Source organism: Camelina sativa, chromosome 20 (assembly GCF_030686135.1).
Source record: "Camelina sativa cultivar CO46 ecotype springtype chromosome 20, ASM3068613v1".
Classification (NCBI taxonomy): domain Eukaryota; kingdom Viridiplantae; phylum Streptophyta; class Magnoliopsida; order Brassicales; family Brassicaceae; genus Camelina; species Camelina sativa.
In genome coordinates, this window is record NC_141899.1 from 10403250 (window position 1) to 10424733 (window position 21484).

Consider the following 21484-nt stretch of genomic DNA (forward strand, 5'->3'; position numbering starts at 1 on the left):
TTGTAAGCTGTAGCTTGGATAAGTTACCTTTTATAATACAAAATATCTTTAAAAAAATTTAATGTGTGATATAATCAGTCAGATTTTGGTGCACTATCTTATTATACTTTTTAATATCTTTTTTAAAGTTATATAAATGAAATGATATGGATCTTGACATATAAGTATATAACTAAAATGTTTGTATTAGTGCTGTTGTCATCAGTGCTATCCAGATTTAAAGGCAAATAATGTTTGTTAATGATAAGAAGAAAAAAAAAAAGAAGAAGAGAATTTCATTACTATTTATTTGGAAATTTAAAAGTAGGATTCTAAATATTTTAATGACTGTTTTAAATATGAAAAAATAATACAAAAATCTTTTAGGAATAGTATTGTTAAAAACCCGTTTTCTCATGTGAGATAACAAAAACTACAAGTAGTCTTTACTTTGTCTCCTTTCGAAGAAGAACTACTCGGCGTTTTAGTCAATCATAAACACCACAATTTTCTACCGTCAATGTGACGCACACCTTCGAAGTTCCAAACTCACTCATCAGATTTCTACAAATTCTTCTGATCATGGCGCGCCGGAAGATCCAATCTGAGTTGATTTTGCAAGAAACTAAGGCTTTCCTCAAATTATCGGACGCTCTTTACAGAGGTTTATGACACAGCTATTGAATGCGAGAACGAGCCGACCCAGGAAAACTCGAAATTGTAGGTAACAAAAAAAGAAAAAATCATCTTTTTATTTCTATTTACTTGCACAAGTTTACAACAACAAGTAAAGGTTGCATTTTTCTTGGATGAGAGTCTCTATCAAAATGTCTTATTATTAACCAGGAATTATGATATGTCAAAATAAAAGTTTGAGAAGATGATTGACACAAAGACTTTAACGAAGATGACAAGAGGGTTGTGTATGTATGTCGGCCAATTTGTGCTCTTTCGTGGAAATACTTTGGCTTTATACTCTGTTTTACTCACACACACGTTAATAAGTTGGTATGGCCTTCACTGTTGAAAAGTAAAAGATATCTCAATATATTCAACGTTTGTCACCATTGTCAATGAGTTTGGACCGCATTTAATTTTGCCCCCACGACTGTAATGGGATCACGTTTTCGGGTTTGCTTCTTCTTTACCTTAAAATTCCTTTCATTTTCTGGTTTTAAGGTAGAAGCAGAACCCTTCTTTACCTTTGTATAAGCTAAGATGAAGCTTTCACTTGCTTTCAATGCTACTATCTTGTTACTTCATTTTTGCAGCGTGGTCTTTGGTCAGTTCAGGTTTTCAAATGAGACTGACATGAAAGCTTTGCTTGAGTTCAAGTCTCAAGTTTCTGAAAACAAGAGAGAGGTCTTGTCCTCATGGAATCACTCCTCCTCATATTGCAATTGGATTGGGGTCTTATGTGGCCGCAAAGAAAGAAGAGTTATAAGTCTGGACCTTGGTGGATTCAAGTTGGCCGGTACCATCTCACCCTCCATTGGTAATCTCTCTTTTCTCAGATTACTTAATCTTGGGGACAACTCTTTTGGAAGTACCATCCCTCAAGAGGTGGGAATGCTACATAGGCTTCAGTACTTGAACATGAGCTATAATCTTCTCCAAGGAAGGATTCCGCCTAGTCTTTCTAACTGCTCTAGACTGTTGAACCTTGATTTGTCGTCAAACCAGCTTGGACATAACATTCCCTCAGAACTTGGTTCACTTTCTAAGCTTGTCATTCTGTTTCTGGAGCAAAACAACCTTACGGGACAATTCCACTTATCGTTAGGAAACTTGACATCACTCCAGGAACTTGACTTTGCATATAACCATATGGATGGGGAGATTCCAGATGATGTCGCTAGATTGACCCAAATGGTGTACTTCCAAGCAGCAGTGAATCAATTTTCAGGTGTTTTTCCTCCTGCATTGTACAACATCTCCTCACTTGTGTATTTATCCCTAGCCACCAATAGGTTTTCGGGTAATCTTAGGGATGATTTTGGTGATCTTCTACCAAACCTAAGTATACTTCTTTTAGGAGAAAATCAGTTTACCGGAGCTATTCCCTTAACACTTGGCAATATCTCAAGCCTTGGAAGGTTTCATATCTCATATAATTACCTGACAGGAAGTATCCCTTTGTCCTTTGGAAAATTAAGTAATCTGTGGTGGTTAGGGATGAGTAATAACGCTCTGGGGAATAACTCTTTCAGTGGTCTTGAATTTATTGCTGCATTGGCGAACTGCACTCAATTAGAGTTCTTAGATGTTGGGGACAATAGACTTGGAGGTGAGCTGCCTGCCTCCATATCCAGTCTGTCCACCAAGTTGACTAGTCTGTCCCTTGGAGGAAATCTTATCTCTGGGACCATTCCAAGTGACATCGGGAATCTTGAAAGCCTGCAAGAACTCAGTTTAGAAACAAATTTTTTGACAGGAGGACTGCCAGACTCTTTCGGTAAGCTTTTGAAATTGCAGGTGGTGGATCTGTATTCAAATGCAATATCAGGGGAAATACCATCTTATTTTGGCAGCATGACTCAGTTGCAAAAGCTCCATTTGAATAACAATAGTTTCCACGGAAAAATCCCTCAGAGTCTTGGACGTTGTCGATACTTGCTAGACCTATGGCTTGATGCAAATAGGTTGAATGGGAGTATACCTCAGGAAATACTGCAAATTCCATCTCTCGCCTACATTGATTTGTCAGACAATTTGTTGACCGGCTCTTTTCCGGAAGAGGTTGGAAAGTTAAAACTTCTTGTTGGACTAGGTGCTTCGAACAACAAACTATCAGGACAGATGCCACAGAGCATAGAGGATTGTCTCTCGTTGGAATTTCTCTATATGGAAGGAAATTCGTTTGATGGTGCCATTCCAGATATAAGCCGGTTGGTAAGCCTAAAAATTGTTGACTTCTCCAACAACAATTTCTCTGGCTGCATTCCTCAATATCTAGCCAATTTTCATTTGCTGCGAAATCTAAATCTTTCTATGAATAAGTTCGAGGGAAGTGTGCCAACGACAGGAGTGTTTCGAAATGCTACAGCAGTTTCTGTTTTTGGAAACAAAAATCTATGCGGAGGCGTCAGAGAAATGCAACTAAAACCATGCATTTTGCAAGCACCACCAAGGAAGAAAAAGCCTCTTTTACTTAGAAAGAAATTTGTCAGTGGTATTGGTGTTGGTATAGGTATAGTTTCGCTTTTGTTAATCATAATTTTGGCTTCTCTGTGTTGGTTCATGAAGAGGAGAAAGAAGAAGAATGCCAGTGATAGTAACCAACCTGATTCTAAAACTTTGGGGATGTTCCATGAAAAGGTAAGTTATGAAGAGCTTGATAGTGCAACAAATGGCTTCTCTTCAACCAATCTGATTGGTTCAGGCAATTTTGGTAATGTTTTTAAAGGATATCTTGGCCTTGAGAATAAACTCGTCGCTGTTAAAGTTCTGAACCTCTTGAAGCATGGAGCAACTAAAAGCTTTATGGCGGAATGTGAGACCTTAAAAGGTGTACGGCATCGTAACCTTGTTAGACTGATAACAGTTTGTTCAAGCCTCGATTCCAAGGGAAATGAATTCAGAGCTCTGGTCTATGAATTCATGCCAAAAGGAAGTCTGGATATGTGGCTGCCGCCAGAAGATGTGGAAAGGGGAGACGATCAGTCGAGATCCTTAACACTTGCAGAGAAACTCAACATTGCAATAGATGTGGCTTCCGCTTTGGAGTATCTGCACGTTCATTGTCATGACCCTGTAGCTCACTGTGATGTTAAGCCAAGCAATGTCCTTCTAGACGATGATCTGACTGCTCATGTTGGTGACTTTGGTTTGGCTCGGCTCTTGTATAAGTTTGATCGAGAATCCTTTCTGAACAAGTTTAGTTCTGGCGGTGTCAGAGGCACTATTGGCTATGCCGCACCAGGTTAGTAGACATCTATATGCAAAAAGTATTGTTTAACTATGTATTATCCAACCTCAGTGTCTGTTGTTTCTTTGAAATATGTGTGCAGAATATGGAATGGGAGGCCAACCATCAATACAAGGAGATGTGTACAGCTTTGGAATTCTACTTTTGGAGATGTTTACAGGAAAGAAACCGACAGATGAATCATTTGCAGGCGATTATAACCTCCACAGCTACACGAAGTCAGTATTGTCCGGTTACACAAGCAGTGGAGGCGGCAACGCCATTGATGAATGGTTGAGACTTGTTTTGCAATTGGGAATAAGGTGTTCTGAAGAATGTCCAAGGGATAGGATGCAAATGGCTGAAGCAGTACGTGAATTAATCTCAATCAGATCTAAGTTCTTCCGTTCTGAGATGACTACCACCGAGCTGAGTCCTCAGGATGTTGTGCATAGTTATCCTCAGGAATGGATATTAAATGCTGACGTGCATACAATCTAGACCCCAAAATGATGACATCACAATCACCTTCATAACTACTTATGGTGAAACAGTGAATGTGTATCTGCTTCTGCTTCATTCAAAACATAAAGACTATTGCGATTGCAAGAATGCTAAGCCATTTTCTTATATCAATAAAGAACATTTTATAATCTACTCATATCTCTTTTGTAGTTTTTATAATCATTTTCACTACTTACTCTTTCTTTGTGTACATGAGTTTCTTGAACTATTAAATCTGTGTCCCAAGGTCAATGTTTGCATAGGGACAAAGTCAATGCTTGTCTTTAGTGGAAAAAACGCTTCTGATTAATGATATCTTGCAATGATTAGTTTTGGAGTCAGAAACAGATTCGTCACTAATTATCACAATTTTGAGAGAGTTGATAAGAGTGAGTGGAGAAACAACTTGAGCAAAGAAAGTCACATAACACTTCAAAAAACTACAAGCTGTTTTTTTTTTTACTTGCCGTTTTGTTATTGTCACACTAACGCTTTGTTATCGTCACACTGACGCGCATATACTCAAAGGAAATCCCAATATGAGCTCATTTTGCAGAAACCGATGGCGTTAGACAAAATATGTAACTCTGTTTAATTTAGAACACAAGAACTGATCGACGACGTCGCCGTGAGAACGCACCGATACAGGAAACTCAAAATCGTTAAGTAAAAATCCTCTCTTTTTTTTTTGTTTCCATGTACAACGCTTTCGTAGATGTATTTGTTTTTCGAAAAAATCCAAACTTTTTGAAGCGATGATTGTCAAAATAAATGTTTAGATTGACACAAGATTATATTTAATATCACAAGAGGTTGTCTATGTTGTCGGCCAATGTGTTTTGTTTTTGGAAATGCTTTGTCTCTACTCTGTCCAAACGAGAGTTTTCTATCAAGTGTCTTTGAATTCACTTCGAAAAATCCAAACTTGGAATTAGCTTTTACTCTGTTTACACACACACACACACACACCACACACACACACCTTAATAAGTTTGACTGTTGAAAAATGAAAAGTAGAAGTCCACGCACTTTGTTTTGATTTTGTGACCATTTTAAATGAGTTTCAGTTTTGGACCGCATTTACTAGCCCCACCCACCCACGACAGTAATGGAATCGTATTTTGGATTTTTCTTACCTTAAAATGCCTTTCATTTTCTGATTTTAAGATAAGCAAAACCTTTCTTTATCTTTGTATAAGCGACATGAAGCTGTCTCTTTCACTTGCTTTCCATGCTACTATCTTGTTTCTTCAACTTTGCAGCGTGTTCTTTGCTGAAGCCAGGTTTTCAAATGAGACTGACATGAAAGCTTTGCTTGAGTTAAAGTCTCAAGTTTCTGATAACAAGAGAGAGGTCTTGGTCTCATGGAATCACTCCTCCCCGTTTTGCAATTGGATTGGGGTCACATGTGGCCGCAAGCAAGAAAGAGTTATAACTCTGAACCTTGGAGGATTCAAATTGGCCGGTGCAATCTCACCTTCCATTGGTAATCTCACCTTTCTCAGGTTACTTAATCTTTCAGACAACTCTTTTGGAAGTACCATCCCTCAGGAGGTTGGAATGCTATTTAGGCTCCAATACTTGAACATGAGCTTTAATCTTCTCGAAGGTAGGATTCCTCCTAGTCTTTCTAGCTGCTCTAGACTGTCAACCCTTGATTTATCGTCAAACCATCTAGGACATGGCGTTCCTTCAGAACTAGGTTCACTTTCGAAGCTTGCCATACTGGATCTTAGTATAAACAACCTTACGGGACATTTTCCGGCATCTTTAGGAAACTTGACGTCACTCCTGAAACTTAACTTTGCATATAACCATATGGAAGGAGAGATTCCAGACGAAGTAGCTAGATTGACTCAAATGGTATATTTCCAAATATCACTGAATAGTTTTTCTGGTGGTTTTCCTCCTGCACTGTACAACATCTCCTCGCTTGAGTATCTATCTCTAGCTGAAAATTTCTTTTCGGGTAACCTTAGGCCTGACTTTGGCGATCTTCTACCAAATCTAAGAAGGCTTATTTTGGGAACGAATCAGTTCACTGGAGCTATTCCCATAACACTTACCAATATCTCAAGCCTTGAAAAGTTTGATATATCATCTAATTACCTGACAGGAAGTATCCCTCTGAGCTTTGGAAAATTACGTAATCTGTCGTGGTTAGGGATTCGTAACAACTCACTGGGAAATAATACGTTCAGTGATCTTGAATTTATTGGCGCATTGGCGAACTGCACTCAGTTAGAGCATTTAGATGTTGGTTACAATAGACTTGGAGGTGAGCTGCCTGCCTCCATATCCAATATGTCCACCAAGTTGACTAGTCTGTCCCTTGGAGGAAATCTTATCTCTGGGACCATTCCTAGTGACATCGGGAATCTTGAAAGCCTGCAAGAACTCAGTTTAGAAACAAATTTTTTGACAGGAGGACTGCCAGTCTCTTTCGGGAAGCTTTTGAAATTGCAGGTGGTGGATCTGTATTCAAATGCAATTTCAGGGGAAATACCATCTTATTTTGGCAACATGTCTCAGTTGCAAAAGCTCCATTTGAATAACAATAGTTTCCACGGAAAAATCCCTCAGAGTCTTGGACGTTGTCGATACTTGTTAGACCTATGGCTTGATGCAAACAGGTTGAATGGGAGTATACCTCAGGAAATACTGAAGATTCCGTCTCTCGCTTATATAGATTTTTCTGACAATTTGTTGACCGGCTCTTTTCCGGAAGAGGTTGGAAAGTTAAAACTTCTTGTTGGACTAGGTGCTTCGAACAGCAAATTATCAGGACAGATCCCAAAAGCTATAGGTGGTTGTCTCTCGTTGGAATTTCTCTATATGCAAGGAAATTCGTTTGATGGAGCCATTCCAGATATAAGCCGGTTGGTAAGCCTAAAAAAGGTTGACTTCTCCAACAACAATTTCTCTGGCCGCATACCTCGATATCTGGCTAACCTTCCTTTGCTGCAAAATCTGAATCTTTCTATGAATAAGTTCGAGGGAAGGGTGCCAACGATAGGAGTGTTTCGAAATGCTTCAACAGTTTCTGTTTTTGGAAACGAAAATCTATGCGGAGGCGTCATAGAAATGCAACTAAAGCCATGCACTGTGCAGGCATCACCAAGGAAGAGAAAGCCTCTCTCGATTGGAAAGAAAGTTGCCTGTGGTATTGGTCTGGGTATAGCTTCACTTTTGCTAATCATAATTGTGGCTTATTTGTGTTGGTTTATGAAGAGGAGAAAGAAGGATAATGCCAGTGATAGTAACCAACCTGATTCTACTACGTTGGGGATGTTCCATGAGAAGGTAAGTTATGAAGAGCTTTACAGTGCAACAAGTGGCTTCTCTCCAACCAATCTGATTGGTTCAGGCAACTTCGGTAATGTTTTTAAAGGATTTCTTGGCGTTGAGAATAAACTCGTCGCTGTTAAAGTTCTGAACCTGCTAAAGCATGGAGCAACTAAAAGCTTTATGGCGGAATGTGAGACCTTCAAGGGTGTACGGCATCGTAACCTTGTTAGACTGATAACAGTTTGTTCAAGCCTCGATTCCAAGGGCAATGAATTTAGAGCTCTGGTCTATGAGTTCATGCCAAAAGGAAGTCTGGATATGTGGCTGCAGTCAGAAGATGTGGAAAGGGGAGAAGATCACTCGACATCCTTAACACTTGCAGAGAAACTCAACATAGCAATAGATGTGGCTTCCGCATTGGAGTATCTGCACGTTCATTGTCATGACCCTGTCGCTCACTGTGATGTTAAGCCAAGCAACGTTCTTTTAGACGGTGATCTGACTGCTCATGTTAGTGACTTTGGTTTGGCTCGGCTCCTCTATAAATACGATCGAGAATCTTTTCTTGACAAGTTTAGTTCTGCTGGTGTCAGAGGCACCATTGGCTATGCGGCACCAGGTAATTAAACATCTATGTGCAAAAAGTATTGTTTAACTGAGAATTATCCCAACTCATTGTCTCTGTTGTTTCTTTGAATTATGTGCAGAATATGGAATGGGAGTCCAACCATCAATACAAGGAGATGTGTACAGCTTTGGAATTCTACTTTTGGAGATGTTTACTGGAAAGAAACCAACAGATGAATCATTTGCAGGCGATTATAACCTCCGAAGCTACACGAAGTCAATATTGTCGGGTTGCACAAGCAGTGGAGGAAACAACGCCACTGATGAGTTGTTGAGACTGGTTTTGCAGGTGGGAGTAAAGTGTTCTGAAGAGTATCCAAGGGATAGGATGAGAACTGCTGAAGCAGTTCAAGAATTAATCTCAATCAGATGTAAGTTCTTCGGTTCCAAGAGAACTAATAAAGAGCTAAGCCCTCGGGACGCTCCAGAAAGCTCTCCTCAGGAATGGATGCTAAATGCGGACATGAATACAATGTAGACCAAAGCGAGGACGTCACAATCACCTTCGCAGCTACTTATGGACAACAGCGAATGTGTATCTGCTTCTGCTTCATCGACACAGAACAATGTTGGGTGGAGAGACTACTTATTAGTATATATATCAAGGGAATAGAGAACGTTGGTAATCTAGCTCTGTTGTAGCCTTAAATCACTTTTAATCCTTTTTTTTGTTGTAGGTGAAAATGATTATGACCACATAGATATGGTTGCAGAATATCCTTTTTCGTTTTAAAACACAATATAATTCTCTGTGTCTGTGCCCATAAAGTTTGAGCAAAAGTTGTTATTGAAAAAGTGCACTCATAACGAGACAAAGCACATCATCGGACATTTGGACCGAGTACCCAATGTAATCTGATTAAGATCTAATAATGTTATTGTACATTCTTCTGTCTGGTATTTCGTTTCAGTCCAGTGTGTACCTTGGTCTGTTTATGATTTCTGGATGATTTAGAAACAGTTATCAAAAGAAAAACCTTTTCACTGATTCGAGTAAAACAGAAACTCACCAACAATTTACATGAAAAAATATTTGATGTGCAACCTATATAAATAGTGAAAACAAATTTTAATTCCTTCATTACAATTATAAAGACTCGCCCAAACCAACAAAATATGTAATTGACTAAAATAAAATACTCTCCTCCCCTCTCTGGGGAGGACAGCATCAAACACACCTAAGCCATTCTATGACAAAACCAAATGGCAAACAAATTACCCCTGTGAGTTTCCATAACTACAGGGATGCAAAGAATGAAATAAACTTGGCCTCTCCACAAATACAAAGGCCAAAGACTGAACCCAAAACAAAGAAGAAGAAAGAATAGAAACCGAAAAAGATATTAATATACACAAAACGCCCATAGGAATGCAGTGGCTCACACGATGTATTTATGTATATGCGGTAGCAACAATCGTACTTGGTGACCATACAGAGCTCCTCGGGGACAGTTACGATGTACTGCCTTCTTTACGTGTGAGTAAGAATCCGAAACCCGAGTTTTCACGGATAAGTTGAGGAGGTTCAATGTCATTAACATCCACTTGTTGCATTGATTTTGATATGTCTTCAACCGTGAATGGAATGCTGTGTTTTGATTGATTTCTTGGATTAGATGAGAAACGGGAAGGGTACAAAAGATATTGAACACAAATTAGTTTCAGCTTACCTCGAGTCATCGTCCAAAAGGAAAGAGCTGCTTACGGCATTGTTCGAGTCCTCTGTCATCATAACCCTCATGTTTGCAATAACCTACGGTTTTGGAAAGAATACAATTAATATCACATCTAGACAAGAGAAAGCTTAGTTATTTAAAAGTGAATCATACATCTGAAGAAACACTATGAGTGCCATATTTGTCATCCCAGTACATTGTACTTATTCTGTATAACTGCTGTATACTTAGCACCTGGACCAGAAAAGCAACTTTAGTGATCATCTTATGGAAAAAATAATTTAACTTTAATGAGCTAAAAACCGCTTTGACTGAGTAGAAGAGACTACATACCGGACAGAGTTCTCTTGTAATTTCATCTAAGGTTTTTTTCGGTTTTTGATGAATAACCTGATCAGAGCGTCAAAGGAAGCAAAATTAACTTAAGCAAAATTAACTTAAGCACAATTTCAAGGGAACGCATAAAAGAAGTGACATAGTATCGACTAAGATATTTACCAGGAAGCCAACAGCCTGCCTAATATGCCTCAACTCATCCCAAGCTGAGCCAGCATACTGTAAGAAAATGAAACAACAATTCCATTTCAAAAGATGTAAAATATATAAGTAATTTAAAGGCAAAGTGTAAAATCTCGGCTTACTTCATCAGTAGCCTCCACACACCACTGCTCTAATTCAGCCAAACCTGCTTTAACGTACTCCCCATTGCTGAATGAGCAACACTCACGACGTAGAAGAAGACTGCAAAATGTTATGACAGAAAGATATTCTGTCAACCAAGGAAAAAGAGATTTGACAGAAGAAAAAAAAGGAGAGATTACAAGTGACACATGCCTGTTGAAAAGCTGAACGTTGATGAAGGAGAATATTTGTGTGAATACTTTGCGGACTAAGAAGGGTGGAGCCTGTATCATGTATTATATATTGGAATCATCATTACCAAAACAAAAATACAACTTTTACTTTTGCTAATTTCGAGACTCACATTATTTGTTTTCATTAGGTTCAAGTAACTGTTTAGGCTTTTCCTAATACTTTGCCAATGGGCAATCAGAGCTTGTTGAGCAACAGCATTTGCTTGTGCTCTTCCTTTCACCAAACTTGCCCTTGATGTCCTTGGTGCCTGTATTATGCAAACATTCCTTTATACGAAATCGAAAAAATTTCACGTAACTAAAGCTAAAATGTACCAGCATATCAACTTCACAAAGGTTGAACAATAGAGAACACATGAAAACCCTTCTCAATAGCAATAGAAAAAAAAGAATATTATTTTAAGACAGCAGAAGAATCATCTTGGAGGTTTAGAAGGCGTTGAGTAAGAAATGGTTATCCAGAACATTCGGTTATTAATTTCAAGCCATCTAATTTATAACCCCTCTTTCTAGAAACTGTTCTACGAAAACAAAGCAACAAAGAGTTACCTGTATACATAAGCCAAGGAGTGGCGATATCTCTTTCTTTAGGTTATCTCTGATCATTCCATATATCTTTTCGAGGAATGCAGTAAGCTGCTGCTTGAAAAGTAGTGCGGGGTACTTTGCTTCAACTTGCCTCAAGTCGTCAAGCTTGGTGAGCCCTTGTCTATTTAGAAAAGAGAGTCCAGCACTTTGAGGAGATCCCCTTAATCCCTATTTAGATTGTTAAAGAGGCACACAAGATGAATTGAGGCTGATACACCAAGGCAGATAAAAAAATTTAGGTTAGCAAATTGATTTGCGGCTTTCTTACTTGTGACATCCTTCCAAAAAGGGATGCTGATGTTGTTCTTCGTCTCTGCGGCGTTAAACTAGCTGCGCCAGTTGCTTTGAGTGTGCGTTGCAGAAGCAATAATAAAGTGGCTGAGTTAGATAACCAATACGCCAAAACCTCATTGTTATCTGGGACCTGTATGTAAGACAACATTTCCAATTGATATCCAGAAACTGGGCTTTAAAACATGTTGAAATAGTCATAAATGCTTCTTAACAATGAAGCAAGAAAGAATCAACTCACTTCAATGGCAGAAGCAATTGTTTGAATGATACGGTCAAAGACGCTAGTTCTTTCGACTTCAAATGATCTCCAGTGAAGGAGACATTTGTATATGACACATGCAGCAACAGGTTTGCCCCCAGCGTATCCAAGATTTTGTGAGATACACTTGACTAGTAGATCCTGGTTTTCCTGAATGATACGAAGATTATAACATAATGTTAAGAGAAAAGCAGAGTGCAATAATGCAAGAAATGGGATCCCATCATTAAGATATTATATCTGATACCTGCTGCCTTTCATTCAGATATTTCTGTGGTTTCTCCTCAGACTCTGGTTCCCGTACAGCAAGAGTCATGTCCTGTGACATTTACAGACGATAAGCAATTAAATAAACAAGAAAGTACGCCGGTCTCCTTTTGAACATGCAATTTAATCAGAAAAATTCACTTTCCCTTACCGGTGTCTTTGTTTCCCCATTAAGAAGATTTCCATTCTCTGGAGTTCTCTGAACATTGAGAAGAAAAGATTACATGAATAAAACAGACCAACTTGTATTTATATGCATCTGAAAGACGAAAAGAATTAATATGTATTGGCACCGGTAAAAGCATTGTTTTTGATCGCGCAGGCATAGATCTGCTGGTTGGCGATATAGCAAGTGCCTGTTGCCTGAGTACTTGGATTTCTGACTCTGAATTGGTAAGCTTCTCTTCTAGTCTGAACCAGAAGCAAAATCAACATGTAGAAGTCCAGAATAGAAGAAACACAGTGATAACTTATTTACTCAACCAACAAGGATAGCAATGCCTAGTAAGCGTCTCTTAGCAGTTCAAAACTTGTAAGCAAAATGACAGAGTCAAAAGTACATGAGAAATTATAATCTGTCCATTTTCTGTTGATTGTTCATCAATATATTTTACGAACCTTTGTACTGATTCATGTAGCTGATCTGCTTTTCTCGTAGCATTTTCAAGCTCTGTGGCCAGCTCGGAATTTCTAGCTTCTGCCTCTGAGAAAGCTTTTTTCAAGTTTTCGACTGCTTGTCGTTCAGCCTGAAGTGAAGCCTGTAACAATATATGATTTAAGCTAACCAATCCACTTCACGATATTAAGGGCCTAATCAACAAATTATATACTAACTTTGATAGTGAATACATAAAGGTAAATCTAATAAGTGAAAACACACATACCTTTAGAGCCTCCACCTCTGATGTTAATGAATTGATTTTTTCAGTATCCTCAACCAATACCGGAGTCTCCTTAATGACTGGAGGTGCTTCTTCAATAGCTTTCCTTGCAGCCTCCCGCTCTCTAATTACGGCAGCGTTTGCTTCTTCAACTTGTAACCGCATTGCTTGCAAAGCCTCCTGTTGTTTTGCAAATTCTTGGGCTTTTGTTTCTTCTAGCTCAGTCTATATTACCAAAGATTATCAATGACAAAGTAAACAAAGCTTGATACCATGCCAATGTATGGAAATGAACTTACTCTCTGTCGCTTTTCTAATTGTAAACGCCATGTTAATTCTTCAACACGCTTTTCAAGTTTGTCTTTCGCCTCTCTAAGGGCTCCTGTGTCTCGTGCGGCCTGATTCATTAAATTGTAAAGGTAAGAACCTGATTCATATCATGAAGTTGTGAAAATTTAGTAAATGTGTTTTTTTTTAAACCCAAAAAAAAACTACCATTTTAAGTGTCCTCAATTCTTTTCGTGCAACCCTGCTCCTCCAGCCACATTGTGTGGAAAGGGCAGCTTTTTGGAGCTTCTTGTAGTAAGAATATGCGAGGTGACTGCGAAGACGAGCCTAAATTAAAAAGGAGGACCATCAGTGCTGGTTTAAATTGAACAATGTCACACATGGACGTGTCATGTTCTTATTTGCTCAGTTAGGTAAGCAAAAAAGACCCAGAGAGGTTTCTTGGTAACGACCTGAATAATAGTAGCAGCCTTCATTTGCTTTCTGAACCTGAACTCATTGCGAGCAACCATTCCCCTTAGTGCTGTTTGAACTGTTATTGCTGAATGTCTAACTGTTAAGTAAGATTCTCTGGCAGTATGTCTTCTGAAACCCTTCTGAATATTTACTGCTGCTGCCTGGCGTCGCATTTCCTCATAAAGGTTACACGCCAATTTGCCTTGAATTCAATAAAAGGTATTGAGAAGCTCATTCCTCCAAAAGTAATACAATCCGTAGAAGAATAAAAAGGCACATAATCTCTACATATATCACATTTGCAAGGCAGAACGAAAAAACGGACCATAACAAGCCACTAATTTCATGGGAACACACAGAAGCAAGAAAATCAGAATCCAATATGCTGGACCGCTACAACAACAGCAGCAAAAGAGAAGAGCATAGTGTTGCAATAAATTATGGAAGAAGATACCTCGGCAGTTGGATTGTAATACGATAGCAGCTCCACGTAGAGCACGGAATTCTTTACGTGCGATGAAAGTACGGCTTTGCCTTTGGATTCTCCTAGCCGCATTTCCAAGAACCTCAGCTCTTCTTGCATCTAACTCAGCCATCTGCCCAGCTCTAAGGAATACTTTTGTTTTCCCTAACTGCAAGTGGCAGCATGTTGGATAAATTAGACATAGTTCCTAACACATATATGGAACCATTACATAGTACAATTTCAAATGACTTACTTCATAACCCTTTAAGCCTATCTTATCCAGAAGCATTTTGCATGCAACTTTGTCATCAGAACTGCAAAGAAAATAGGAACCATTACATACAACAAAAAAGGCTTTTTTCAAAGGAAAAAAAAAAAAAACTGCAAGAAATAATAAACACCAATTTCTTTTCAAAAGACAAGGCCATTTGTCAGGATTATACAAAACTACGAGAGAAAAACAATATGTATATATCATTGTGACTTACTTTCCCTCTAGAACTTCTGGAGCAAGTACACCAAAACGATTGAGAAACTCATAAAACGTCCGCTTGGTAGGATAACCTGCACAGCTGATTCTAATAGCTTCGAGAACACCCTTAGCAAAAGTAAGACAAGTAGTAAGTTTGTAAGTTTTATAACCGAACATTTAGGTCGCAAAGCCTCAATTATAAATACCACAGAACAGACAAAAATAATATAGAAGGTTCCAGTTGTACTTACACCACTTCGTAATTGTTCAATTACGTTCACATTCTCGAAGATGGCAGGCTTAAGTACATTATTTGGCTTCACACATCTGATGTAGTGAGGTTCAGTTGAACTCAGTGTCTCCATCAAAGATTGAAGTTGAAGCTGAAATTTAAGATTAAGCATGTCTTGTTAGATACAAATATACTGTTTCCCCTACATAATGTATTGAACCATGATTCATCACAACATCAACATGGGTGAAAATTTGAAAATGAAAGCCATAGAATAAAAATAATAACTACAAAGTCAAAGTGAATGAAAGAAATGAGTTAATGATGTCTGAATTAGTGATATGGCTTCTCTATCAAGCACACTCAGGACCTAAAGTGTTAAAGATGTTTCCACTATATACAGAATATTCATCAAAAGGAAAATCCTAGTTCCTTAAATATTTATGTAAAGGAGAATATATTGCATGACAGTTTTGGAGAACAAATCTATATGGTGAGCAAAAAAAACACCATACCTTAAAGCGTGACCCGATGGAAGAAAATTTGGTTTTATTTGATGTTTCCTCTGCTAGGCGAGGAAATAGACTAGCTACAAAAGTATCACTGGAAGCGATCAAAAGATCCTGATGTTCTGCCACCACGTAATCTTTGTTCTTGTCAAGGAACAAGTCAGCCTGATAAGTTACCTGTTTCAGTACAAAAGAGAGAGTGTTAATAGGAAAATTATCAAAATTTATCATAAGCATGTAAAAGATGTTTTACCTCTCCAGCATAATGTGATATTGCAAAGTTGGTCCGAGATAGCTTTGGTTTGGTAAACCGCTTATTGTTCTTGAACGTTTGATACAGCTTCTGAGCAAATGTTTCATGTGTCGACTTTGGAAACATACTGCAAAAGAATTGAGTATCCATTATACAGTTGGTCTTAGACAGATTAAGCAAAGCAGCATCTTCATCAAAATCATAGTAGATCTTTAGTCCATAAGCATAAACGGAAACAGTTTCGTCTAAAGAGTCTAGCAGCCTACCATGCTTCATCTAGAAGGGCAATGACTCCTCCAGGTTTCTGAAAGAGAAAGTCATAAACACACATTAACAACACACATATGTATTAAGAAGGATGAAATAGTTGTAAACTATCACAAAAATACGTCAAGAATAAAATTAGATAAGCCGGCATTAGGACACCTTCTCAATGAGATCCAACACATCCTTGTTATCAACAAATTCTATGTAACTCCAGTTGATCTCTTCTTTGGTATAATCCTCTTGTTCCATTTTGAAGACGTGCTGTGAAAAAAAAAATGTACGTCAAAGCTAAGTAAGGAGAGGAAAACTATTCTAAAGATAGTAAGAACACAACGGACCTGGTTAAAATGTTGTTGCAGCTTCTCATTGGTAAAATTGATGCAAAACTGCTCAAAGCTGGAATGAGAAACAAAACAAAAAGAAACAAGAAAAAAAAAATCAATAGAGCTTTTAACACTATTACGAAATAAATCATTCTGCAAGCTACAAAATTTACCTGTTGATCTTAAAGCTTTCAAACCCATAGATATCAAGAACTCCAATTATTGTCTTGGAGTTTGGATCTTGCCCGATAGAAATGTTAATTTTATTAACAAGCCTGAAAAAAAAAAGGATACGGGTTCTAAGAATATACAAAAAACATTGCAGACATTCTAGGACATATTTCTGATACATAAATGATATATACTGACACAATAAGTGAAACATGTCCACGACAGATGAGTGAACTTAGTGAAAACAAAAATCAAAATAAAAACATAAGAGCGGCAAATCAAAAGAGAGAAAGTTTTTTTGTATACCAATCGAACAAGCGTGAATAGATAGTTTTTGCTAATGCATCCCTGCTACCCGTGGCTGAATCAGGATCAAGTGTTCTTGTAATAACCTCTTCTGGTGTCACCATTACACGTTTTATCAATGCATCTTCCATTTTCTTTGCATCACACCTTTTGAAAAAAGTGGGTTCAGGATCAAAGATGTAAAAAAAGAAACAAAACAGAAATCGAGATTTACGCAGCACATACCTAAGAAGTTCAGCACATACATCTAGATGATATCTTGATTTGTCATCCTTCAAAACTGAGGAGTCAATCTCTTTTCCTTTCGCAAAATTGACATTACCTAGATGCAGGATTGCAGCAACAACTCTAAAAATTGCATCCTGATAGCAATTATCAGAATGGTCAATAAGATGCTCTACCAGAGAAATTATTTCTTGTTGGAAAAGGAGAAAAAGGAAGACTGACCTGTTCCTCTTCACTGATACCAACAATATCCATAGCCCGTCGGGTAGCTAGATATTCCTCGGTGTCATCCACTCCATCCAGTTTATAGCACTTCGATTGATTTAAGTAATGAAATAACTTAGGATCTCCCAACTTGAACTTCTCTCTTTCCTACAGATTGGGAAAATATATGAATTCCCCAACTACTTACTCTTGTGATTTAAAGCAGAACGCCACACGATAAGGTATATTAGCATCATTGTGTAGCACCATTACCTCAGGTGGGGCAGCACATAAAAGGTAAAAGCAGTGGTAATTTCTTTCAGGATCTGATATTTGACACACTCGAGACCTTTCCAACAAATATGTTCGCACAGCCGCTCCAGATATTCTCCCACAATTGTCAAACTGAAGCTCGACAAACTTTCCAAATCGACTGCGTTTTGATTAAAAACAAAGCGACGATGATGATACTGTATCTGCTTTGAAGTTTAGAATAACTCTATAACACAATAATTAATCACATAGGAACGCATTACTGTTGAGTTGGTTACTCCTCAACTTTACAAATGTAGAAGGCCAAGAGATTAACATGGTTTATATGTGTTTCAATTTGCTTATGTGCCATCTGTGAAATTGATTGCCTGAAATTCCTTAGTAACAAAATAATTCTCTAACAAGTAGTGATTGAAGAAGCTTTGAGCCAAGAACAAGTTTGAGTATGCAACTCATAAAAGCATTTCAAGAGAAGATTTATAGGAAAAACCTCTAAGTGAACATACACATACCTGGAATTGTTATTTCTGAGTGTTTTGGCGTTTCCAAAAGCTTCAAGAACTGGATTTGACTGTACACCAACAACAAAACCAAAATAGAATTAGGCTAGCATTGCAAGCCTCTCTATGAATATATTAATGCAGTAACTAAAAGTATCTATGTAGAGGTTTATACTTTTCTCCATGACAAGTTTCAAAACAACTTTATATTTAAAAAAAAAAGAAAAGAAAACATTAGATTTAAACGCCTCACCTCCAGAACTTGCTGTTCCACTGTCCTTCCTTCAACGCCGGATCGACCACCAAGGTAAGCAAGGTAGCGCATAAGCATCTTTGTGGTCTCAGTCTTACCAGCACCACTTTCCCCACTTACCAGAATTGAGTTGCTCTTGCCCTCATTGATCATCGCCCTAACCAAAGAAGCAATAGACTAGCATGAGAAAATGTACATATAAAGAGTGATTAAGAGAAATTCTGCTGGTGAAATAATTGATTGGTCCTAATTACCTGTAAGCAACTTCTGCAATAGCAAACACATGAGGGCTTAGTTCCCCAAAACCTGTTCCTTTATATTGCTCCATCATATGAGTATCATAGAGATGTGGTAACCTTTGAAACGGATTTACAGCAATCAAGATGTTTCCAGTATATGTCTGCAAATATTTAGGAATGTTTTGTAATGCCGTGGAACTCAATATGTGATTTCATGATTACTCAGCGTAAAAAATGCATAACAACTTACATAAATTTCATTCAACTCGTATCTCATGGCCAAGTTATTCAAAACACCTGGTTCATGGAGATATGAGAGCTTAGTCATGTCATCAACACCCCCAGGGGGTGCCTCTGTATCCTTTGGAAATACGTTTGCCATATTTGCCACAACCTGAAAGTTAAATTTCATCGATTAGTCGATAAAGTATCTAGTTTCAATAATTGTAATAGAATTATGAAACAAGGATGTCAAGTGTCAAGCAAAATAATGCAACAAAACTCATATATTAGAGAAGTAACAAGTATCCATGGCAAAAGAGTTTAGAGGACTAGAACCATTTTACACAAAGATAAATATAAACCCTAAGCAGAAACACCCAATCTAGTGACAGTGTTTTTAATATTACATGCAAAAACATGTGAAGAGGATTGAAAACTTACGGTCTTCCCGTTTGTGGTCTGTGCATGAACTTCTTCGCCATTAATTTTGACAACTTCTCCGTCAATCCATGCAACTCCTGGATCTTCAATCCAAACATGAGAACCAACTATTATATTGACTGGGGCAACCTACAAGATATAAAGATCGAACGTGTAAGATTTTGATAACATCACACAAGCTGTTCCATACGTTTATGTGGCTGACTAACAGTCTCGTACAAAGATATTCTAATTTATCTTGAGAGAAAAATATACTTATATCATATGAAACTTGAAAGAATATTTATCAAGATTTGTGTGGAGATCAATGAGTAACGGAGGCCTAAAAATAATTTCTATTGTAAACAATGGAGTGATCCCCTTGAATAAGCAATAGATGGAGAAAGCACAAGAAAGATTATGATCAAAAGGTCAGAAATTCGGTATTGACGAACCCACATTGATGGCATGTGCCATAGGAGAAGAGTATAATGAAAGAGAGAATGGATCTTATAGTTTATGTCAACTCCCCAAATTAGTTGTAATAGGATCTAGAGACAACACTCTAAGAGTATACACTCCTTTCCAAACACAAGAAAGAAATTATAACACCACGCCTATCCCACAGTTTCCTTATACTGAATTAAACAATTAAATCTTACTTCTGGAAACTAATTAAATCAAAAAGTATACATTTTTTTAAAGAAAAAAAAAAAACAGCCGAAGAAGTTGCCTGGTGAAATATATAAACACAATATAACATAGGAAGCTTACAGGACCTTACTACGACATACTATCTTAGGTAGTAGATTCAGAACAACAACTGCTAATATTAGAAGTTATCTAAAAATGCCGCTAAAGTGAATGTTTATAGGAAATGATAGTCCAAGAAAATGAATTTGAAGAAAACTAAAAAACCTGCCAGTAAACACTTTTGTAATGTTTTCCCAATAAAAATGCACACTTTGAAATTATGCAAATTTAATTAGTATTCGGAAACTCTAACTTCCCACCAAGGATCAAAGTGGCATAACCCTTAGAAAAAACATTCACGAGATTTTATCGTTTCCTTATATTGTGGGATCGACAAACAAACGCAAATCTCAAAGGAAAGCTCTCTCTCTCTCTACCAACAAGAACCAAATCAAGTGAAACAAAAACTTGTCGGAAAAAAATCAATCTTTTTTTACTTGGTCAAATCCAAAAATCAAAACTTTGGAGATAGAAAAACACGCAAATAAAGCAATCGGAAAGAAAAAAACGAAGAGGATGGGATTATATTACCATGGCAGCTCTTTCTTCTTTTTTTTTTCCAATAGATCCTTCTCTCTTGACCCACTTAACTCATCCAATCCAAGAGAGACCCCGAGTTTACAGGAAGCCGACTCAGCGAGTCAAGGCAACTTAGACGAGTCAGATCGGGCAGATTCTCGAGTTGGTGGGTCTGAAACAACAAAAGTTCTCCTTGAAGTCAGCTCAAAAGCAGACACAGAGAAATCGGGGAGATCGGATTCACCGGAAATAATTAAAAAAAAAAACAGCTGAATCTGAATGTTCAAATCTCTCTCTCTATAAGGAAGAAAGAAAGAAGCTGGACTTGGCCTTCTCCTTTTGCAGACGTCGTTCTATGGAGACTCTTTTTCTCTCTCTCTCTCTCTCTCTTCGAGCAAACAAAATAAAAATGTTCTCTTTTGAGCTGTGTCTCTCTCTTTCTCTCTCTAACACTTTTCTTTTTTTCTTAATTATTGTTTTATTTTCAAAAAAAAAAATATGGTGCTTGAGAGAATTGAGTTTGGTCCACTGAGAGAAGAAGGGAGGTGGATCGAGTTGGACACATTCACATTCGTGGTCAGCCACCCACACCACTGTTTTTTTCTTTTGAGTCTGGTTAATAAAAAAATTGTAACGTTTACACTTTTCTCTTGTTTTGTCTTCTGCCCTTTGACTTCCTCATTTTTACAGTTTTATTCCCTTTTCTAGAGTAAATTATGGGCTAATTTGTCTCTATTTTAATAATTGTTGTCTTCTTTTTGAGGGATTAGTTACATAATACAGATGTGGAAATATTTTAAAAAATGTATGAGCGTTTCTATTTTTAAATTCCTCCCTATAGAAATATAGGATTTATAACTTTTTTTGACAACAGACAATATAGGATTGACTCAGAAGAGCCAATCAGAAGAGAGATCGTTTACAAAAATATAGGATATATAACTTGTGAAGAATGTTTTTAATAACTTTATAAATGATTTTGACTCTT

The 21484-nt window shown here is 37.6% G+C and overlaps 3 protein-coding genes across 9 annotated transcripts; 2 read left to right on the top strand and 1 right to left on the bottom strand.

Moving 5' to 3' along the window:
• The first annotated feature begins 329 nt into the window (after window positions 1–329).
• On the top strand, window positions 330–4543 carry LOC104770422 (LRR receptor-like serine/threonine-protein kinase EFR). Of its 6 annotated transcripts, none has more exons than XM_087503383.1 (4): window positions 504–703; window positions 826–1110; window positions 1251–3901; window positions 3990–4543. In XM_087503383.1, the coding sequence occupies exons 3-4, from the start codon at window positions 1291–1293 to the stop codon at window positions 4385–4387; spliced, it is 3009 nt and encodes a 1002-aa protein (XP_087359509.1). In that variant the 5' UTR covers window positions 504–703; window positions 826–1110; window positions 1251–1290; the 3' UTR covers window positions 4388–4543. The 6 variants fall into 6 exon arrangements, with proteins under 6 accessions (XP_087359505.1, XP_087359506.1, XP_087359510.1 ...); XM_087503382.1 differs by having other exon boundaries at window positions 507–703; window positions 826–1158; XM_087503379.1 differs by lacking the exon at window positions 826–1110 and having other exon boundaries at window positions 330–703.
• Window positions 4544–4951: 408 nt separating this feature from the next.
• Window positions 4952–9073, top strand: LOC104770423 (LRR receptor-like serine/threonine-protein kinase EFR). 2 transcript variants are annotated; one of them, XM_087504875.1, is made up of 3 exons: window positions 4952–5056; window positions 5674–8297; window positions 8386–9073. In XM_087504875.1, the coding sequence occupies exons 2-3, from the start codon at window positions 5693–5695 to the stop codon at window positions 8781–8783; spliced, it is 3003 nt and encodes a 1000-aa protein (XP_087361001.1). In that variant the 5' UTR covers window positions 4952–5056; window positions 5674–5692; the 3' UTR covers window positions 8784–9073. The 2 variants fall into 2 exon arrangements, with proteins under 2 accessions (XP_087361001.1, XP_010493153.1); XM_010494851.3 differs by lacking the exon at window positions 4952–5056 and having other exon boundaries at window positions 5507–8297.
• Window positions 9074–9321: 248 nt separating this feature from the next.
• Window positions 9322–21091, bottom strand: LOC104770424 (myosin-17). The gene is made up of 39 exons (XM_010494852.2): window positions 20509–21091; window positions 19246–19374; window positions 18833–18976; window positions 18598–18743; window positions 18344–18500; window positions 18103–18161; window positions 17591–17750; window positions 17336–17485; window positions 17114–17250; window positions 16889–17035; window positions 16585–16686; window positions 16427–16484; window positions 16248–16349; window positions 16088–16125; window positions 15822–15948; window positions 15575–15745; window positions 15079–15210; window positions 14844–14953; window positions 14609–14669; window positions 14344–14521; window positions 13886–14091; window positions 13641–13760; window positions 13445–13543; window positions 13149–13370; window positions 12883–13022; window positions 12558–12675; window positions 12416–12463; window positions 12245–12316; window positions 11977–12147; window positions 11713–11868; window positions 11406–11612; window positions 10967–11104; window positions 10816–10886; window positions 10623–10722; window positions 10480–10536; window positions 10315–10371; window positions 10135–10215; window positions 9976–10058; window positions 9322–9893 (listed from the first exon to the last, which is right to left on the bottom strand). Exons 1-39 carry the CDS (start codon window positions 20509–20511, stop codon window positions 9758–9760), a joined length of 4593 nt encoding a protein of 1530 aa, XP_010493154.2. The 5' UTR covers window positions 20512–21091; the 3' UTR covers window positions 9322–9757.
• Window positions 21092–21484: the final 393 nt, after the last annotated feature.